General features: G+C 45.0%; 4 protein-coding genes across 4 annotated transcripts; 2 read left to right on the forward strand and 2 right to left on the reverse strand.

The window, feature by feature from the left end:
- Positions 1-853: 853 nt before the first annotated feature.
- I203_100052 (OPT family small oligopeptide transporter) lies at positions 854-4,207 on the reverse strand (the record flags this gene model as incomplete). Its single annotated transcript, XM_065516561.1, has 18 exons — positions 854-1,097; positions 1,201-1,247; positions 1,300-1,553; positions 1,603-1,728; positions 1,791-1,813; positions 1,873-1,911; positions 1,965-1,981; positions 2,034-2,076; positions 2,128-2,141; positions 2,199-2,269; positions 2,321-2,397; positions 2,458-2,497; positions 2,555-2,640; positions 2,698-2,879; positions 2,953-3,359; positions 3,415-3,557; positions 3,626-3,897; positions 3,962-4,207. 18 exons carry the CDS (start codon positions 4,205-4,207, stop codon positions 854-856), a joined length of 2,331 nt encoding a protein of 776 aa, XP_065373379.1.
- A 750-nt stretch (positions 4,208-4,957) lies between these two features.
- I203_100053 (uncharacterized protein) lies at positions 4,958-6,125 on the forward strand (the record flags this gene model as incomplete). The annotated part of the gene is made up of 5 exons (XM_019151217.2): positions 4,958-5,032; positions 5,099-5,214; positions 5,309-5,475; positions 5,592-5,843; positions 5,944-6,125. The coding sequence occupies 5 exons, from the start codon at positions 4,958-4,960 to the stop codon at positions 6,123-6,125; spliced, it is 792 nt and encodes a 263-aa protein (XP_018999542.2).
- A 254-nt stretch (positions 6,126-6,379) lies between these two features.
- I203_100054 (uncharacterized protein) lies at positions 6,380-16,266 on the reverse strand (the record flags this gene model as incomplete). The annotated part of the gene is made up of 11 exons (XM_019151216.1): positions 6,380-6,399; positions 6,483-6,888; positions 6,958-7,285; positions 7,366-7,577; positions 7,665-8,777; positions 8,858-9,242; positions 9,296-9,924; positions 10,037-13,246; positions 13,314-14,900; positions 14,954-15,972; positions 16,026-16,266. 11 exons carry the CDS (start codon positions 16,264-16,266, stop codon positions 6,380-6,382), a joined length of 9,150 nt encoding a protein of 3,049 aa, XP_018999541.1.
- A 472-nt stretch (positions 16,267-16,738) lies between these two features.
- On the forward strand, positions 16,739-18,175 carry I203_100055 (uncharacterized protein; the record flags this gene model as incomplete). Its single annotated transcript, XM_019151215.1, has 4 exons — positions 16,739-16,808; positions 16,895-17,020; positions 17,092-17,240; positions 17,333-18,175. The coding sequence occupies 4 exons, from the start codon at positions 16,739-16,741 to the stop codon at positions 18,173-18,175; spliced, it is 1,188 nt and encodes a 395-aa protein (XP_018999540.1).
- Positions 18,176-18,382: the final 207 nt, after the last annotated feature.

Consider the following 18,382-nt stretch of genomic DNA (forward strand, 5'->3'; position numbering starts at 1 on the left):
ACAAGTCAAAGGTGAACGGTGAAGCGGTGAAGCGGTGGTGATGTGCAGCAATTGTTATTGGTATGAATTGGCGATGTGCTGTGATCCGCTGTTAAAAGGATTCTAGTGGTTGACGTGGTTTGGTTTTTTTTGGTATTTTGGTGGGTGTTCGTCAGTCGTGAATTGTGAATTGTGGATTGTGAATTGTGAATTGTGAATTGTGAATCCGATTCTACAATGCACTTTGCCTCATTTCGATCCTCGGATATATGCAGTGTGTCGATACGGTCGTCTCGTCGTGGGTTTTGCTGTTGAGGTTTGTTGGGAGGCGAGCTCTACTATATGCAACATGCAAGAGAATGGATAGAGTGAGTACGAGAGTGTATGCTATGCTTATGAATGTGCGGTCAAAAGTGCACGCGAGAAGGGGTTGTATGGAAGGGGTGATGATTGTGATTATGTACGCTCGGACCGGGCATCACCCTGTAAGTTGCTTTGTTGCATTTAGGCATGCCATCTAGAACAATGCCATTGTTTATGTAATCTGCAGTACATCATTCCCTTAACACCCGCAGGGCGTCAACATGGTTGTGCCTTTTGCCATGCCCTTGATTCGAATAATGAGCACAGTTCAATCCAGAGCAGACGGACTCGGAAGCGAGTCATACAGCATACGTCTTTCAAGGGCAATGTGTATCCCCGGGGTAGCAAGTTAGTGGAAATTGATGTGTTTCTTCCGTTCCTTCATCCGTTGATGCCAAGGTGAAAGGATCAAGGTGGTGGCACTTGGCGGTTTAGTTGCAATAGACAAATATGAACCAATACATTATTTCTACTTGATGATCATCATGCATGGATGCAATCTAGCCCTCTCTCAAGTCCCTGGGACGCAATGTTCCGTATCTCCCCTTGCATTACCCCACCATTCCGGACCATTCCACGTCCATATCACCCCTCCGAAAAGAACATATATCGTCAAGGCAGTGATGGAGGTGCCAGCATCTAGAGCAGATGAAATTACGTATATGTATTTACCGTGTGTCTTGGGATATTTCTTGGCGAAATATGAGTTCGACAGGACAGCGACAATCATCGATGTGAGGATGATATTTGTTGGGCTAAGAGAAACATCATGTAATCAGCTTGATATCCTGACATGAGTTATATCATCGCGCTAAGATATCTTCCATGTCAGGCGTCGAAGGTCGACATCTCACTGACTATTGTGGTACAATTGTAGCGCCGCTACATATGATTGGAAACACAACCTATATTCAAAGATCAGTTATGTCTCTCTTCCACTATAGCCGACCAACTGACTTTGTTCAGCTTATATCCAGGCCACCTCTTATGTCCCCACCAACAAGCTAAAGGTACGATGGCACCTATCAAGAAGCCGAGATACAGCACTTCATATCCTCCGCTGAAGAATTTCGCTGGGGCTACTGCACCCCATATGATTGATGCGGAGTAGAATATAGCTGGGGCTCTACCCGTCCATTGACCTGTTGGGTCGACCACCGAGCCATTGAGGAAAGGTCGTTTGGACTCCAGTACGGACTCGAGAGTGACGTCTGCAGGGGCTTTAGAGGAGACCATTTATGGTATGAAAAAACAGCTCACAATTCGCCAAAGCACCTAGGACCGTACCCAGTATCTGACACGCGAACATCTCTCGAGGCGGTATGGAAGTGTACCAGCCGAGTTTCAGATCGGATGTGAGAGCCAGAGCTTGTGACATAGCCATATCTGCGCGGAATGCAAAATTGTAAGCTGTCAAAACTAGCTCATTAGGCTCAGTAATAGCTTACATCCGTAGCATTTGAAGGTCACACTTTGCATTGTGTCAGTACGACAGAAGAAGAAGATTATGATATAGTGTTTCTCACTCACTTTCCAATTGGTTTCCCAGGCATGAGAACTCCAGCAACGCTGCGGTATCTGTCAGGAGTTGGGTCTTCCCCATTTATTCGGTAAACACTCACAACTCGGTCAAAACATTCTTTGAAAACACTATCAGCTAGTCACATATGCGATGAATGAATGTAGCTCACCAAGCCTATCTGCGTGTTACTGACAGCCGCTACGATCCCAACACTACATCATTTGTGAGCTGTGCGATACCTGTAAACAATCCAGCTTACTTACGGCACCAAGAAAATCTACACAAAACCACATGTCAGCTAGACCCGTATAAAAGGGACGCTCGACAAGCTCACCGTAGCTATAGCCATGGCCAGTACCAGAGCCCAGATAGGCATCTGAAGTGGAGTAGTCTTGACAAGTATCACTAGTACCACTATCAGCTTTGACTCATGTTTACATGCGAGAGTGAGCCGACCTGCTGCACCGAAATTTACCCCCAACAAGCCGACATACCAGGATGAAGGTACGGGAAGATACGATCGCATGAGCTTGCTTCGAATAGTGTTAGCTGTATTTATTTCCGCTCCTTTTCAGGTGAAGACTTCAACTTACTTATGAACATCATTCAGATCATGACCGCGTTTCGATAAAGCTAAGTACGAGACATGTCAGCTCGACTACTTCAAGATGCACGAAACGTTCAGCTGACCTTCTTTGATCTCATCTCGGTGCCATAGCCATACATGTACCAACACACTTGACAGGGCAGCAAAACTCAACCCGTATGTGATAGCACTAAAGAAGCCATCAGCTAAGCCACATGATTCAACAATGTTATACTGGTTAGCTTACAAGTATGGAGTAAGCAATAATGGCTTTGCGGTTTCATAAGCTACTTCATCTAACGACAAATCAGGTTTCAATATTGATGTCACGTCAAATTTCTGGAATGTCGAATTGTATAGACCTGCAGAAACGGGTGAAGGGAACGATCTCGCTGACCAGAAATTGGTGATGAGGATTAGAGGCATGATCTATCACAATTTTGATATAAGCTAATTTATTTATACTCTGTTCCCAAAAGGAGACAAGCGTAGAATAACTTACTACCCATATCATCCCTGCCAAACCACCAAAGTAATTTCCCAAAGCCCAGTAGGGAGTATACAAAGGTCCAGAAGAACCAATACTACTCCAATCGAAACTCCAATTGGCCACGCCAAGTCCAGAGTATCCACTTCCCAATGTCCTCATCCACCATGATTCGTTGTCCATCAGACACAATACCGATACTGATGTTAATGTAGGGAACAGCAAAAAGGGTAAAAATTGATAGATGAATGTGATAAGGAAGATTATCATGAATACACGTAATCTCTTGGTTGTCATGGCTTGAGCAGCGGTTGATAGGGCGGTAGAGGTTGATGAGTAAAGTGTGGTAAATAGTTGGACGGTGACTAGGGTTGAAGGCCAGTACATTGCTGGAGGATTGACGAGAAGATTCTGTAGCATCCCTATAATAGTTGGTATATCAGTAGCTAACTCGTGCCGATAGTATGTTCAACTCACCTGCCAGCCCAAATCCAATGCATTGTGTAGTTAATAGCAATAATATCGAAGGTAACCGTCCGACGGGTGTATCATAGTACAAGTCCATGATTGCCAGTATATCAGCCGCATAAGCAGCGGCAGCTCCGGATGAGCTCAATACACTAAACATATAAGCAATCAGCAATTAGCTATGCGATTACATTTTAGTTTTCCGCCAGCTAATACATACCTGACCAGAATCGCCTCCTTGATGCTGAATCTACCAGGGTTCAGCTCCCATCCAAAGATCCTCTTCTCCCTAGGTACTATCTTCTCATTAGCCAGTACATGTCCAAGAGGGTATGTAGCTAATATAACGAAATACTGGGAGAATTGAGGCGCATTCGATTTGAAGTAGAATACCATCGATGAACATGCTCCCAAGATGCAGAAGGTCGATCCGAGGACCAAGACTCGCAGAGTCAATGTGGGAAGTGTAGGGTCATCTGTTGATGGTACGGTCTATATTATACTGCAAATTAGTTTGGACACACTCTTTGAGAGTACAATGACATGGTAAACTGACACGGGCTATCAAAGTTTCTATATTGCTTCCTTTCCCTATGATCTCTTCGTCTTCTACCGCTCTTCTGTACGTAGCTGTATCGTCTTCTATGCCTTCTGCTCCCCCATCCTTGATCTCATTTGAGCTACCAAGTAGCCTTGCATCCTCCTGGCTGATCTCTTCCCCTTCGTCATATCCCTTGGAACTGGATTCAGCTCGGAGAGAAGGAAGCTCATATGCTTCGGCCTCTCGAGGCGTGATGGACATGGCGAAGGCGAAGGGCGAGAGATGACCGGCGGGAGATGCTACTAGATTGATCGCTGATACTTTTGCTGGCTATTTTTTATCTCTTCTCATCCCTCGATACTTGACATCTACCCGTAGTCGCTCATGATCATTTGTTGTCGCGTCTGATCTTATCATATAAGTTATCAGCCCGTTCAATGAAAGGCACGGTCCATTGCAGCACGATGGAGTTTAGCCGCATCTCCAGCTGATAAAGAGGTGGGTTTGGTATGCCACATCACCCTGGGATGCCCCGCAACACGCGTCCTGTCCTTCGCTGGTCAGTCCATCCATCCATCGATGCATCATCATCGTCAACGTTGAACCTCCAACCTCGAATTGATCATAGGAGATCATCGCACAATATACTCTCCATCGTCTCCGACAAAATACAGACATAATGGTAAGCTAGCTGTCTGGCAACGATTATGGCAAAATCGTAGAACATAGCTGACATGTCAAAACATTCAGGCTCGAAGATACGATAGTATGTTACTGTCTATATCAATCCGAAGGTTGTCTTTATGGAGTTATACTAACGATGTGATGATGTTTATAGGTCGAACAACCATCTTCTCACCGGAAGGTAAGCTTTTCTCTACTATTGTGAATCCTGCAGGACATTGAAGCTGACTTTTATTATTTATAGGTCGTCTCTTCCAGGGTAAGCTATAAACTCTGTACATGACCAATCCCTGGTAACAGCTGACAATCATTATAGTCGAGTATGCGATGGAAGCAATCTCTCACGCAGGTACAGTCTTAGCTGTATTATCCAAAGAGGGAATAGCCATGGCAGCTGAGAAGGTAAGCTAGCAAATGCTCTCGTTCGTCTTTCGGGAAGTCTAGCTGACATGTTTCATGGGATTGTAGAAAGTGACGGGTAAATTACTTGATCTATCACTCGCACCAGGAGGAGAAAAGATGGGAGGTGAAGGTACAGAAGCGTGGATGGGAGGTGGAGGAGAGAAGATCTTCTTATTGAACAAGTAAGTGGATCCTTTCCGTTATGCATTAGCTTCCTGACCGTGCTTCGTTTGAACGATACGGACCAAGCTGATTAAACGTATTTGACACCCGCAGTAATATCCTAGCTGGTTTAGCAGGTATCACGTCCGATGCCAACTCCTTGGTGAACTTTGCTAGAAATAGCGCTCAAAAACATTTATTCACTTACGACGAGGATATCCCCGTGGAGATGCTGGTTCAGAGATTATGCGATATGAAACAGGGTTATACACAGTTTGGAGGTGAGCAAGTCGTTTTCAGTCTTGTGAAACTCCAATGTCCATTTCCTGTATACCTACTTGATCAATTTGATAGTTTCAAATAAATAATACCATGCTAATCTCTTTGTTGTCTTTAGGTCTTCGTCCCTTCGGTGTAGCCTTACTTTACATGGGTTGGGACCCAATCTACGGTTTCCAACTATATCAATCCGACCCATCGGGTAATTACTCAGGTTGGAAAGCTACATGTATAGGATCGAATCATTCTTCCGCTACCAGTCTGTTGAAACAGGATTATAAAGAGGAATTAAGCTTGGAAGAAGCTAAATCATTATGTTTGAAAGTCATGAGTAAAACTATGGATAGTACCAAATTGAGTAGTGAGAAATGTAAGTGGCCTTTTTCTCAGGTTACCCCAGTCTACACTATATTCTACTCCCATGAGGGGTAATGACACTGATATACCATGTTCTGGATTGGATTATACAGTGGAATTCGCAACGATGACTCTTAACCCCACGACGAAACAACCTTTATCGAAGATCTACCGACCAACAGAATTAGATTCATTACTTCGAGATATGGAACTGGGAGGTACAGCCGAAGATGCAGTGGGTGCCTTGGAGGGCACAGGCGGAGGTGGTGGTGGTAATGTCGCTATCAGTACATAGAGCGAGACCATGTAGGTTGAAGGGAAGAACGATACAATAGATTCGTGATCGATGCATGTTATATAAAATAATGAATGATCGGTAAGATCGTGACTACTATTTATTAGAAAAATATGATCATATATAACGGGTACTGCATAGCGTGCTGGATATCCTAACGACGATGATTGAAATTGCTAGTATACAAACACTCCCATGAAATACAACACATGTGATTTTGAGACATATACATTTACACCGCAGTGGTTTCAAACTTAGAACCATGCCGCCCAACCTATCACCATAAGTGATCATCAGCATGGTGAAACCTTTCTGACACCGAGTATACACCAAGTTTAGTTGTTGAGGATAACTCACCATGATATATCCTCGCCAAATGCTCTACATCCCTAGCCTCCTGAATGAGCATATTGACCGTATATTCTACGCTCAACCCCGTTCCCAATTTATTCTTAATCTTATTCAACACCCTATCAGCCTTTTCTTTCACATTCGCATCGTGCATTATCAACTCTCCAATGGGTAATGCCAACCCTCCTTGAGCTCTTTGTAATTTATCTGGATCACCTGCCCAGGCATATAAAGGATCGTTCTTAAACACTTCTAACACCGTTAGAATAAGTGATGACGAAGTACGTAGCACTCTAAGGGTATGTTCGGAACATCGTCGGAAAGTTCCTTCTATACCTGATATACCGAGTCCATCGACGATATCGTTCGTTAGTCGGAACGGAACTTTTTCGGGTATACGAAGTTTTCGACCCTATAGACAGTTGAACACAATCAGCTGATGTCAGCAGTTGTTAGAATCAGCCCACTCCGGCCCACTCACATCCTCGAAGACAATCCCAAAATCAATATGCACCAACTCCCCCGTCACCTGATCAATCAAAATATTACTACAATGTCTATCACCCAGCCCCACCATCCAGCCCACTATACTAGTCACCGCTACTGATCTTGCATAATTCAATCTCATGGTGAACCATGCCATTGGATCCTTATGTTTCTCAACGAAGAAATGCCTTAAGACAGGTTTGAATTGGGTCATACACTCTTGATACTTCTTCGGTAAGTCGGCAGATTTCGGATCTCGATCTTGGATCTTAGATATCTTCGCTTGGAATTCTGCGGGGGAAATGTCCATTCCTTGTCGATACCTGTCAAGATCACAAATCGCAAATCATCAATAGACCACCCTTTCTTAATCATGTACAGGACGAGATGAACTCAGACTCACTTCATATGAGCAGGTTTCAACCACTCTCCAATCCCTCTTGTACCCTCCACGAACTCGATGATACCGGTTCTCTCGGGGAGAGGTACGACATTGTATGTTCTGAATCTTAGATTCCTCGCTTTCGCCTGTCTATCTCTGGTGAGGAGATCATTGGTCTTGGTGAATACTTGTTCCATCACTGCATCTTGTCGTACTTCATCATCCGCTTTGAACTGTGAGAAGGAAACGAGCGATCAGCACATACTTGTATTTTTACCGTATGGAAGAAGGCTCCAGAGATTGAATGTGTTATCACTTACCAGCTGCTGATGCTGCTTTTTATTCGTATCATACACCCTCATAATCTTGGGTCTATGTACACCACCAGCAATCATATACGTCGACCCGTACCTCTCCAGAGTGGGAATATCCATATATGCCAGACTTTTATCGATGGGTATAGAGCTCGTCGCAATGGGTATACGTAAATTGGTCAAATGTTTAAGAGGACAATTTGTTGGTAAATTATATTGAGAACCGGCTTTCGGTTTCCTACTTCCACCACCATTATCAGAGGAAGATTGAGATTGAGATCTCTCTTCATATCTTGACCAATTCACCGATGCCACCACGAAGATCTTCATCTGTTTCGCAGCTTGGTGCGCCAGAGTATCTTTCGACCCAGCCAGCACATTCAGGATTTCTAATGCCGCCGGTCCACGTCCTTGGTTCTCAGCATCGGTAGATTTCCTCCTTGCCGAGCTCGGAGGTGATACTCCATGAGCTAGCGTTATGACCTGATATAAAATATGATAAGGATGTTCTTTACTCATCTTCAGCAATAGCCCGTTCAGATTCGCATTAAACTTGGTAGGTGTAGTGGGTCGATATAATCTGGCCGCTAGTTGAGGTCCAAGGAAAACGAATTTATATGATGGTATACGATTCAATGTCCCTTTGAAAGAATCATTGATCTCTTCGCTCTCATCGTGCTGCAGCCATAATGAAACCAGTTGGGTGATAGAGTCATCATGGGCATCCGATAAAGCCAATGCTTGAGCGTACATTCGCAAAGCCATCTTGATGTATGCTAATAGTTCGCTCTCCAACCCTTTGATGGCTCTCTCATCTTCTTCATCCTCTTGGGCAGCTTTGGAAGGTTTCGAGGAGCTTTCTCTCCTTGAGCTTGATTTTGACGATCCTAGAATATGTGATTCCTGGGCTCTTCTCTCGCGATACGACTTGAGCCTTTCGAGTTCAGATGATTTGGACAAGTTGGTATAATGATCATCGGCGAAACATGCATATTCGTAATAGATTTTAGCTTGTTCCGCATTGGGTATTTTGCTATGAAACGCTAGCTTCCAAGCATCATCAAATATACTTTTGATTTCGGTAGCAGCTTTGAGTTTAGCTAGATCGGTCCAATGAGCCTAAATTCCAAACAACTTATCAGTCAATCCGATTCCCGACACACGTATCAACAAGAATATATGAGTGAGGATCAACTCACAATTCTACCATAAAGCACTGCCAGTCTACCGGGATTAGCAGGTTTCCTACTCTGCGCTTCATGTACTAGATCTCGAGCATGTTGGATTGCCAGACCATGTTCGTTCTGAGCCCATAAAACTTGACTGAACGCATCTTGAGCTTCGTCCGAAGGTGTTCTACCCATTTCCAGTTGTTGGACCGCCGTGATAGCATTGACAGAAGCTTGGATATTATCATCATTTTTGGCCATTTCAGCAAGTCGGAGATGACATGTCTTCTGGAGAGAAGCGAGAAGTTCAGCTTTCGGACTAAGCAAATCACCCAACGTGTTTTTACTTTCTCTCTGCCGTCCCGAGTCAAGAAGGGATAATTGAGTTGCTGTTAGACGTTCGGCATTGGTGAAGCTGGGTATCACGTCAGCAATCAACTCATCTCATGTCACAAATGACTGACTTACTCGAATGATCTATCAACATTAGCGAATACAGGTACCTGAGCAATGCCCCCAGCATTATTCGAAGCGTTCTCGAGCGATGACTGAAAATCATTATCCAACCAATGTGCCGCTTCTCTCAAGCAGAGTAGATCTGTAGTGGTTTTCTTGATCTGAGCCATTCTTTCCATCCCTAAACCACTTAAGCGGTCTACCTCGACCTTGATAGACTCGTTGACTATCTTTAGAGCAGCTTGTGTATTTCTTTCTCTATGAACAGCTCGTAATGCAGAATAGAGACTACCTTGAGGCGTTCTTGAAAGCTGTTCACCCATCGGTAAATCCCAATCACCTGTCCTCCAAGCTAATTCAAAGAAAAATGGATCTTCATCAACACCTTCTTGTCCAGTCTGATGAGTCATCGAGCTTGCTAAGCGATTAAATCCAAAGGAATGCAGATTATGTAAAGCCGGCAAGAAGGTGTTGGAGGTGTTGCTGGAAGCAGTTTCGATAAATGCTCCGTTCCAGCCGAAAGCCCTTTGAGATTGTCCTTCGTGCTCTAATCTCCGGAGAAGGGCATCTCGCACGTCGTGATTTTGGATACCGTAGAAACCATCGGGATCTTCGACATTACTATATATTTCGTACATAATCTAAGAATACCCGATCAGTGCAATCCCACCAAGATCATGGTGTCATCAGGAACGATTGACGATAGCCCAAGTAGGGAGGTTCTGATGATCAAAAGGACAGATGCTAACTCACCTTCTGAATCCTCTTATCACCTTCCTCGAACCCCTTTCCTTCTTGATCCCCGGCCAGCTCCAAAAACAACAAAGCCGTAGCATACGCACCGCACTTCACCGCAGCCTCACTGAGCAGGACATAATCAATCTCCAACCAAGCATTATATGCCAATTCTCCATTTCGATAATGTGGTTGGAAATGTCTTAGATGGAGTATCGTGTCGATGATCGAGTGTATCGTACCTAAGCTAGCTGATGGCCACTGAATGACCATGCTGAAATGCGCCGAGAGAATTTTTGATCGTTGTAAGGTTATTTCGGGATGAGTGGATGCTCCACACGTCAAGGAAGCTTGAATCAGGTGGGGAAGCAAGAATCTTAATGAGACGGTAGATGAGTTGAGAAGTGGTTGGAGCGATTGATAAAATCGATCATCGGTTGACACGACCTGGCAGAGTATTTTGACTAATTCTCGACACCAATGATCAGCTGATCTTGAATGCTTGATCCATGCAATCTGATTTATACATTCGTCCAATGCTAAGTCGTCACCGTTCTGAGCTGGAATGTGGATGGGAGTAAGCGCCGATATCTGACCGAGTACATTGGGTGGTAAAAAAGACGAGGATACTAAATCTTCGATCATCGGTAACATCCCTTGTAAAGCTCTATAAGCCATTGACCTAGTCTGATGGCTGGGCTCGTCTATGAGTCGAGCAACTTCCTGCACTATTGAAGAGCGCAAAGTAGCCTCGGGATCCTTGATCTGCTTACTCGAGCTGATGGTGAGGTTACTGTTCTTGTAGCTCGAGAAAAGTTTCATCGAATCTAGAGGTGGTACCCGAATCTGACCATTTGCCAGGTAGAGTATCTCTAAGAAAGCATTGATACCATCCATATCCGAATTCTCCATGAGTTTGCCTTTCAGATGCCAAAAGAGGGACTGGACGAAGGTTTCGATAGCCTCAGGTCTCGTACCTGTTTTGATGACTCGTAAATACTGTTTACACAGCTCTCCAGCATCCTTCATTGTTCTACTTTTGCTCAGGTTCACTAAATCAGTATAAAAAGGGGAATACGGTTCTGTCATCTTCCCTCGAAGTGTTTCAGGCCATAATGCCAGAGCCGTCTGGAAGGCTACTTTAGTATTCTCGTTGTCTGTCCATATTCGAGCACTTTGGATTATCCAGTCCTCCAGTCCATCTCCCACTTCTCTCCCCAACTGTGAAGTTTCACTTAAAGCGATTCGAGCGGAGCCAAGTTGGACAAACAGATCAGTCAAACTTGATATGGAGCCTTTGAACGCGTTGAGCTGCCTAAATCCCCATGCGACCAGTGACAAAGCGATCCCGCAAATATCAGGTTGAGGTAAGATAGCGAGCATCTCTCTGAGAAATGCTTGTAAGATAGTCGGATGTTGAAACTCTTCCGGGTGCAGAACTACAAGTAGCGAGAGAGACCGCAAGGATCTTCGTTGTTCACTTACGAGGAACACATCGTTTATTCTGCTTGTAAGTCGAATGATTGCGTTGAAGACCATTTTGACGGTTGAGAGGGAGGAATGCTGTTTCCTCAGGTACTGATAAGCGGCGATGATATTCTGAGCAGCAGCGAAAGGGTCTATAGCTGTGTTGCCGATCGGAAGCGTATCATTCGTCATCAATTCCAAGTATAGACTCCCGGCTGATTGGTCAGATGTCATTTCGTTGAGAATAACCGCGATTTCATTTGTGGAAAGTTGAAGATCTAACAACTCCCAGAGATGCGCTGCTATTCTATCGATTGATGCTTCTAGCCTTTTATTAAGCCCTTTCTTAGTATCGCCTCCGGGCAGGTTGCTTAGAAGCTCCATAACATCTTGGACGGATTGTTTGGCAGCGGTGTCAGGGTTGAAAGCTTTAGAGTACACTATAGCAGCTGTCGAAGCGAAAGCTTGGTCGATACTATCTTCAACACAGATCCCAGAAGCTTCACAAGCTGATGTGTAAAAATCGATATACCCTTCCGCTAGCATGAATGGCCCCACTTGTTGCAAGCAGGCTTGAGAGTAAGCCTTCCTGGTAGGAAATCCGTATAATCGATGAGGGATCTTCATGGCCAGCTGATTACCAAGTAATTGGCTTCGAATGATGACTATCGCACACGGGAGATATAGCTCTGATATGGAAGATAGTCCGAGTCGACTAGAAACCGCCTTCAATCCGGATTGAAGATGACCGTTGTAGGCCGAGGTGATAGAAGGAATCTCGTAAAGATGAAATACCGCTGCTGATCTTTGTTGAGCGGTCGCAATACAGCAGTTCAGCTTCCATAGAGTATGAGATACGAAAGAATCGAAATGCTTGTCGTCCCCAGGCTGTTTATTCAACACTTGAAAGTAGAACGCAAAATGTCGATTTAGAGGTAGAATAGCTCGATAAAAGACTGAAGAAGCCGAAGTGACAGCTCTAAGCCTCACTCTCGCGTCGACATCCAGTAATGATCCAGATAAGTAAGCTAAAGGATCAGAATTGTCCGCTTCTTCATCCGTTTCGACGTGATCCTGCATGCCTTGTAACCACAAGTCCTTGGCTAAATCGCAATGTAAGAACTCTTCTAAGAAGCGTAGCATTCCCATCTTGACTTTCCAAGAGGTGATGGTCCCTTTATCAATTCTTGAAGCGAAGTAGCAGACTAGATGTATTACTCTTTCTCCGACATCCGACTTGAGTCCATCAACGTCCAACCATACTGGCATGGAACATCTAATGAATATCAAGCATAAATTCAACAGGCCTGTATCTCTAGAATACGCATAAGACCTAAGCATTTCTTCTAGAGCGTCCATTACTAGCTCAACAGCATCTCCGCCTAAGCGAAGCCACCTGTTGTTGACAGCGACACATAGGGCTTTTCCGATCTCCAGAAATCTCGATCCTTCCGTTACCAACAGAGCATTTACCAGCTGAGGATCTTTATATGGTCTTTGTAGGTTGGATACCAGCATATAGCCTTTCAATCTCAATGCGATAGCTGTGTTGAGCAAAGAAGCTGAAGTGCGCTGACATTCTATAGCCTCTTTAGAGAGCGGCATGGCATCGGTTTCGACATTCCTGATCTCGCCGAAGTCGTCGTCGTCAATATCACCGGGAGCAGGTACACTGTTGCCGTTGGTGTAGGCGGAGGAGGAGTTCAGATTGCTGACGAGTTGCAAGCAAAGGCTGAAGATGTCCTTGAAAGCGGCGGACACCTATAGAAGAGACGAATTAAAGGGTCAAAAACAGTTACAACATCGCAAACCTATATGATCAACTTACCGTGGGCAATAACCATATCTGATCGACCAAACGATGTGGTGCAGGCCGATTGAGTATAGACTGAACCGGTGTTATAGGTGTGGGCGGGAAATTATAGCTTCCACTTGGGGGTATTTGACTGGGAAGACCAAGCGTTTGAGACGGTCCAGGTCCAGATTCTGCCTTCGATTCGTTCACATTGTTTCTGTCACCCACATGAGATGTCATTTGCGTATCGTATCGGTAAGCCGGAAGAAGGTCTTGTCTGATACCGGATTGTGTGTCTGGCTGTATCAATAACTGCCATGCGTCCTCCTGTATGACTGCTGAGTTGACGAGCGGTTCAAGACCTCTCCAGATCAGGTGCTGGGCAGGGATGCTGTACCCGTTTGAGAGGAAAGTTGGTTGAATAGCCGTCAAAAGTCGAATAGCTGAATGGATACAATCGGAATCGGGAACACTTCCGTTGAGCTGTATAGTAGCTTGGAAGGATAAGGCGATGACTATGAGATCCACGCATCTCCTGATTCTTTCAGCAGGAACGGCTGCTCCTTTGATGCTTTCCCAGTCCGTAGCCAGAGCTGATAGCGTAGACGAAAGAAATATTGAAATCCGCCTTCCTCGTCCCTTGAGATAAGCGAGGGATTCTGAGGAGAGCGCCTGCGCATATGACTCCGTCGACTGACCGGTGTCACCGTCTTTCATTGGTTTTTTTGGGAAAGTGCCGTAGAGAAGGAAATCTCGTATAGGTTTAGTCTTGGTTTCTTCCAATATCCGATCAACGATCGCAGCATCAGGTAAAACCTCGTCGATGGTGATCTCGCGAAGGGGATGATGACGAAATCCAGCTATCGACGCAAGAAGACGAACGATATCCGCTGGGGTTTGTTGTTCCTTCCTCGAAGTCCCTCTGGGACCCTCTGTGAGACCACATTTTTCTAACCAGCTCAGGACCTTATTTTCCAGTCCCAAGGAGTACAGTCGTACGTCCGATTTTGCCATTTCGAGCGCGATAGAGAGTAAGGCACAGACCGAGTCGTAAGGGAATACTGGACCTTGAATATCAACATTTCGAAGTAAAGAGTGGATATCCTTGATAGCTTGAGCCGAATCCAATTTATCGACCTGAAGGAGCGTATACGCTGCGTGACATGCAGCTCGACAAACATTGGAATTCGATGATTTACGGATGGCATGAGACCATACCTTCTTCCAATCTGTCTCTTCGGATTTCCTTTGAGCCAGTCGTGAAGAAGGTGAATCGAGGGAATACTTGCTCTCCATCTGATCGTCTTGGAGATATTCATGCGATATCTTTGCAAGGATAGATAATCCCACAAAGGCCCATGATTGAAGCTGTTCGTCGTCTTCATCTAGTAAATCCAGCATTGTGCGCCGTATTTCCAGCTGGGCCTCGTCGTGGAGTTTACTGATATGTCTGTCGCAGAGGAAAATGATGACTTGTAAGGCCAGAAGACGATTCTTGACTGTACCTAATCGAGCGGAAGAGATGAGAGAATTGATATAGTTCTCGGTCCTCCGACGCTTCGAGGGCGCACCGTTCCGAGTAGGAGTTGCTGGATGTGAGAGTGAATCTGATTCGTATAACTGCGTCGTCGTATCAGCCAAACTGTCATCATAGTTAGATGAACCAGACTTACATGAAGAGATGCATCCGTATAAAGCTCCAACACTGCCCAGGTCATAGCATGTTCATGATTGAAGTCAAACCCAGCTCCTATACATCGTAGTTCGAATGGTCCTCGCTTGGATCCCGACGATTTTAACCTCAAAACACCGATGTCTAGGGCATCTATCCCCCATTTGTTGATTGTTTCTCTCGAAAGACCATCCATAAGCTTCTCCAGCGTATCTCTGACTCCTGTCGCATGTTTACTCTCCACCAGAGTTTTATGGGTGACAAACGGTAGTAATATGCGAATAGCTATCAACACCTGCTCTCTCAAAGCTTTGTTTCTGGTACCCCACAGCGAGACAAGCTGAGGAAGTAGTTTTAGTCCCGCTGAGAGGGTGTCATCCCGACAGTTCAATTCGAGTTCTGTCAATAGTATATTGAGTGAACGAAATACTGATAGGTGTGCCGAGGTCTCGGTAAAGTATTGATTGAGAAACCGATGTATCTTGAGTAAAAGGGTATAGCCAGGTCTTTCGATTGAGGCACTCAGGTTGTCCTTTGACGGTAAAGGCGGTACAAGAGGTGCTGTCGATGACGAGAGAAGTATCGGAACGAGTGTGAGAAGTTCGGTATTAATTTGTGATATCGTAGATCGCCCGCTTCGCCTCGAGGATCCAACTTGAGTGGAGTACCCGTCGATATCCATCCCTCCGTTTACTTCTTCTTCGTCTTCCACACTTTCTCCATCTTCCCAAGCAGTATCATCTATAACTACTTCATCTCCTAGTACAGCTGACCAACATATGTTCATCAGTATCTTCCAGCTTGTTTGATCGAGACTTTCCAAATGAGGTGGATAGCTCAACAGCGTCCGCAGGGCTTTGGTGTAATCTAAAGCCGCAGGAGGGAATATCTGATTCGAGAACACCAACAACCTTGTCATATGATTAAACAGTACCAGAAAAGGTTTCTTCGAGATCATATGAACTGTCCTTTCGGCCATCCATCGAATGAGGGAAATAGCATCAGCTAGTCGTTTGTCGGCTATAGCAAGTCAAGTCAGCTGAATGGCTTGTACATGACGACTATTGACTCACCTGTAGATGCAGCACCAGGTTTTACAACCAGCTTCTTTTCCATCACTACCGTCTGGAACAGACATTGATAGAACGCTATCCATGCTGCACCACCTTCTTTCCTAGCTGTTTCTCCGAAAGCATTCAGGTTTTCCCTGTTACTGAATATCTCTCTGACCAGCTCTATCCCTTGAGTACGGTCTTTGATCTTTTCCGAGGTAGATAGTCGGAGAGCGGTCTGCAGACCTTGGACGGTGTTCATGGTGAAGGTGTGGGTATCATCAGGATGAAGAGGGGGATCTGTGTGGCGTGGAGATGTGTGACAGACTGGACCGCGGGGATTCTACGATATTCCTTGTTCCCCTCCCAGAAGTCCGCCTTCCTCGATGGTATTGACTGATCACTAGATATACAGCTTTTGAGAGGAAGGATGAACGATAAGTTACTTTGGTGGATGCAATGAGTGACGAGTGAAATCAAGAGTGAACCTTCGGTATTCATCTTGAGCCGAACTCTAGTAGGGAATATTTGATTCCGTTCAGTTGATGTATCAGTCCAGTGAACCGGAGCGAACAGTGCGAACAGTGCGAACAGTGCGCGTCATGTAGCTACATCTAGCGATTGCTGCTATTCAACCTATACATGTACATCATACAGACACTACCCACCACTATCACTACCACTACCACTACCACTGACACTGACACTGACACTGACACTCAAAAGCTATCAACATGGCTCGCTCGATGATGGACATAGAAGACGAATTGTCACGACTGTGGTGTTTGGTAGGGGAATTATCAGGTATGTACTCGCTCAACATGGGTGTGGATCTGGATATCTCGATTCCTTTCATGGTCATTTGCTCACTTAAACCTTGAACAAAACAGACCAACTGGCGCAGAATCGAGCTCTGGTAACTCAACTCAAGTCGAGATCGGACAATGTCAAAGGCCAAGCGGCACATGTGGGCACTGGTTTTCCACTGAGGAGGTTCAACCTGGATATATCGAATGGTATGTTGAAACATGCTCGCCATGCCCATTTGAGTCCTTGTTTACCGAGCTGAATACCGCTTCATATGTAGAGGAATTTCAATCGGAGCTCGAAGCGTTCTCTTCACATTTAGTCACCGAGAATCAGCAGCTGCAACATGAAAACAAGCAGCTGAATGCTCTGCTGAAAGAGTACGAGCAGACGTTGGAAACGGTTATGGGCAAATTTAGAGGTATAGCTGTGAGTATCTTCACCTCCAATGCCATCTATGTATCATCGCACCAGTCTCTAGGAGCCGTGTCGAAATCATGCTAAACTAGTATCATTGACAGCACTCCTCACAGCAACATGATCTATCCTTACACTCCTACTACACCTCGTTGCTCCAGACATTACAAACAGCCCATTCATCCGCCCAACTCCACGATTCCACATCCCTATCCTTACTTCTCACTCGATTATCGACGCTGTTGAGATCAGCATTACGTTCGATGGGTGGTGAAGATTCAGATAATGACTTGGCAAACTTACCGGGTTTACTAAATCTCGTTAATCACCCTGCAACAATATCTGAAATATCTTCGTCACCGAAATCGACTATATCGAACTTGAAGCCATTCCCCAAAGCTCCCAATAAACCTGTACATTTCCCAGGATTTATACCGGGTCAAAGTGGGGGATATAACGGTACCGAAGGACAATCAGATTGGGCATTAGAGAGAGAAATGGAGATATTACGATTAGAAGAGGAGAATAAAGCATTAAGAGATCTCCTAAATATATCACAAGATCTCAAACTGCCAGCTTTAGGCGATCAGGACATAATAGAAGAGGGAAAGGAGGATGAGGGTGTAAAATCGCCAGAAGGTGAAAGATCGAGAAAATCGAGTTTGACAATAGAAGAGTTGGAAGCTGGAGCAGCTATGGAAGCGGATCAATTGGCTGAAACGAATAAGATAAGAGATTCAAATACACTTCATCAACAGCAGCATGAAGGATTGGAAAAGGATCACGATGAGCACATAGAATCTGATCAACAGCAGCAACAGTCGGTGCCAACCACACCTCAGGAGATAAGAGAAAGTGTATTAGGTTTTGAGACGACGGAAAGACCACCTGAAGAAGCTATTGTCGATGAACCCGATGCCGAAGCAATGGATCCTAATGGGGAATAAGGGTTGACAATAGCGTAGGATACGAAGGGTTACGATGGTGATGAGTCAAATAAGGGGGTGGCTAGAGGATCACCTTGATTCTGCTTTCGATATCGAGTCATTCTGAGGCTTAACTGGTATGATTCGGTCACATCGCCGAAATACTTATCCACGATACGTCACTCGCCTAGAACATATCGTTAGAAGAAAAACAATCACGTCTTCGTA

The sequence above is a fragment of the Kwoniella mangroviensis genome (assembly GCF_000507465.2).
Source record: "Kwoniella mangroviensis CBS 8507 chromosome 1 map unlocalized Ctg01, whole genome shotgun sequence".
Taxonomy (NCBI): Eukaryota; Fungi; Basidiomycota; class Tremellomycetes; order Tremellales; family Cryptococcaceae; genus Kwoniella; species Kwoniella mangrovensis.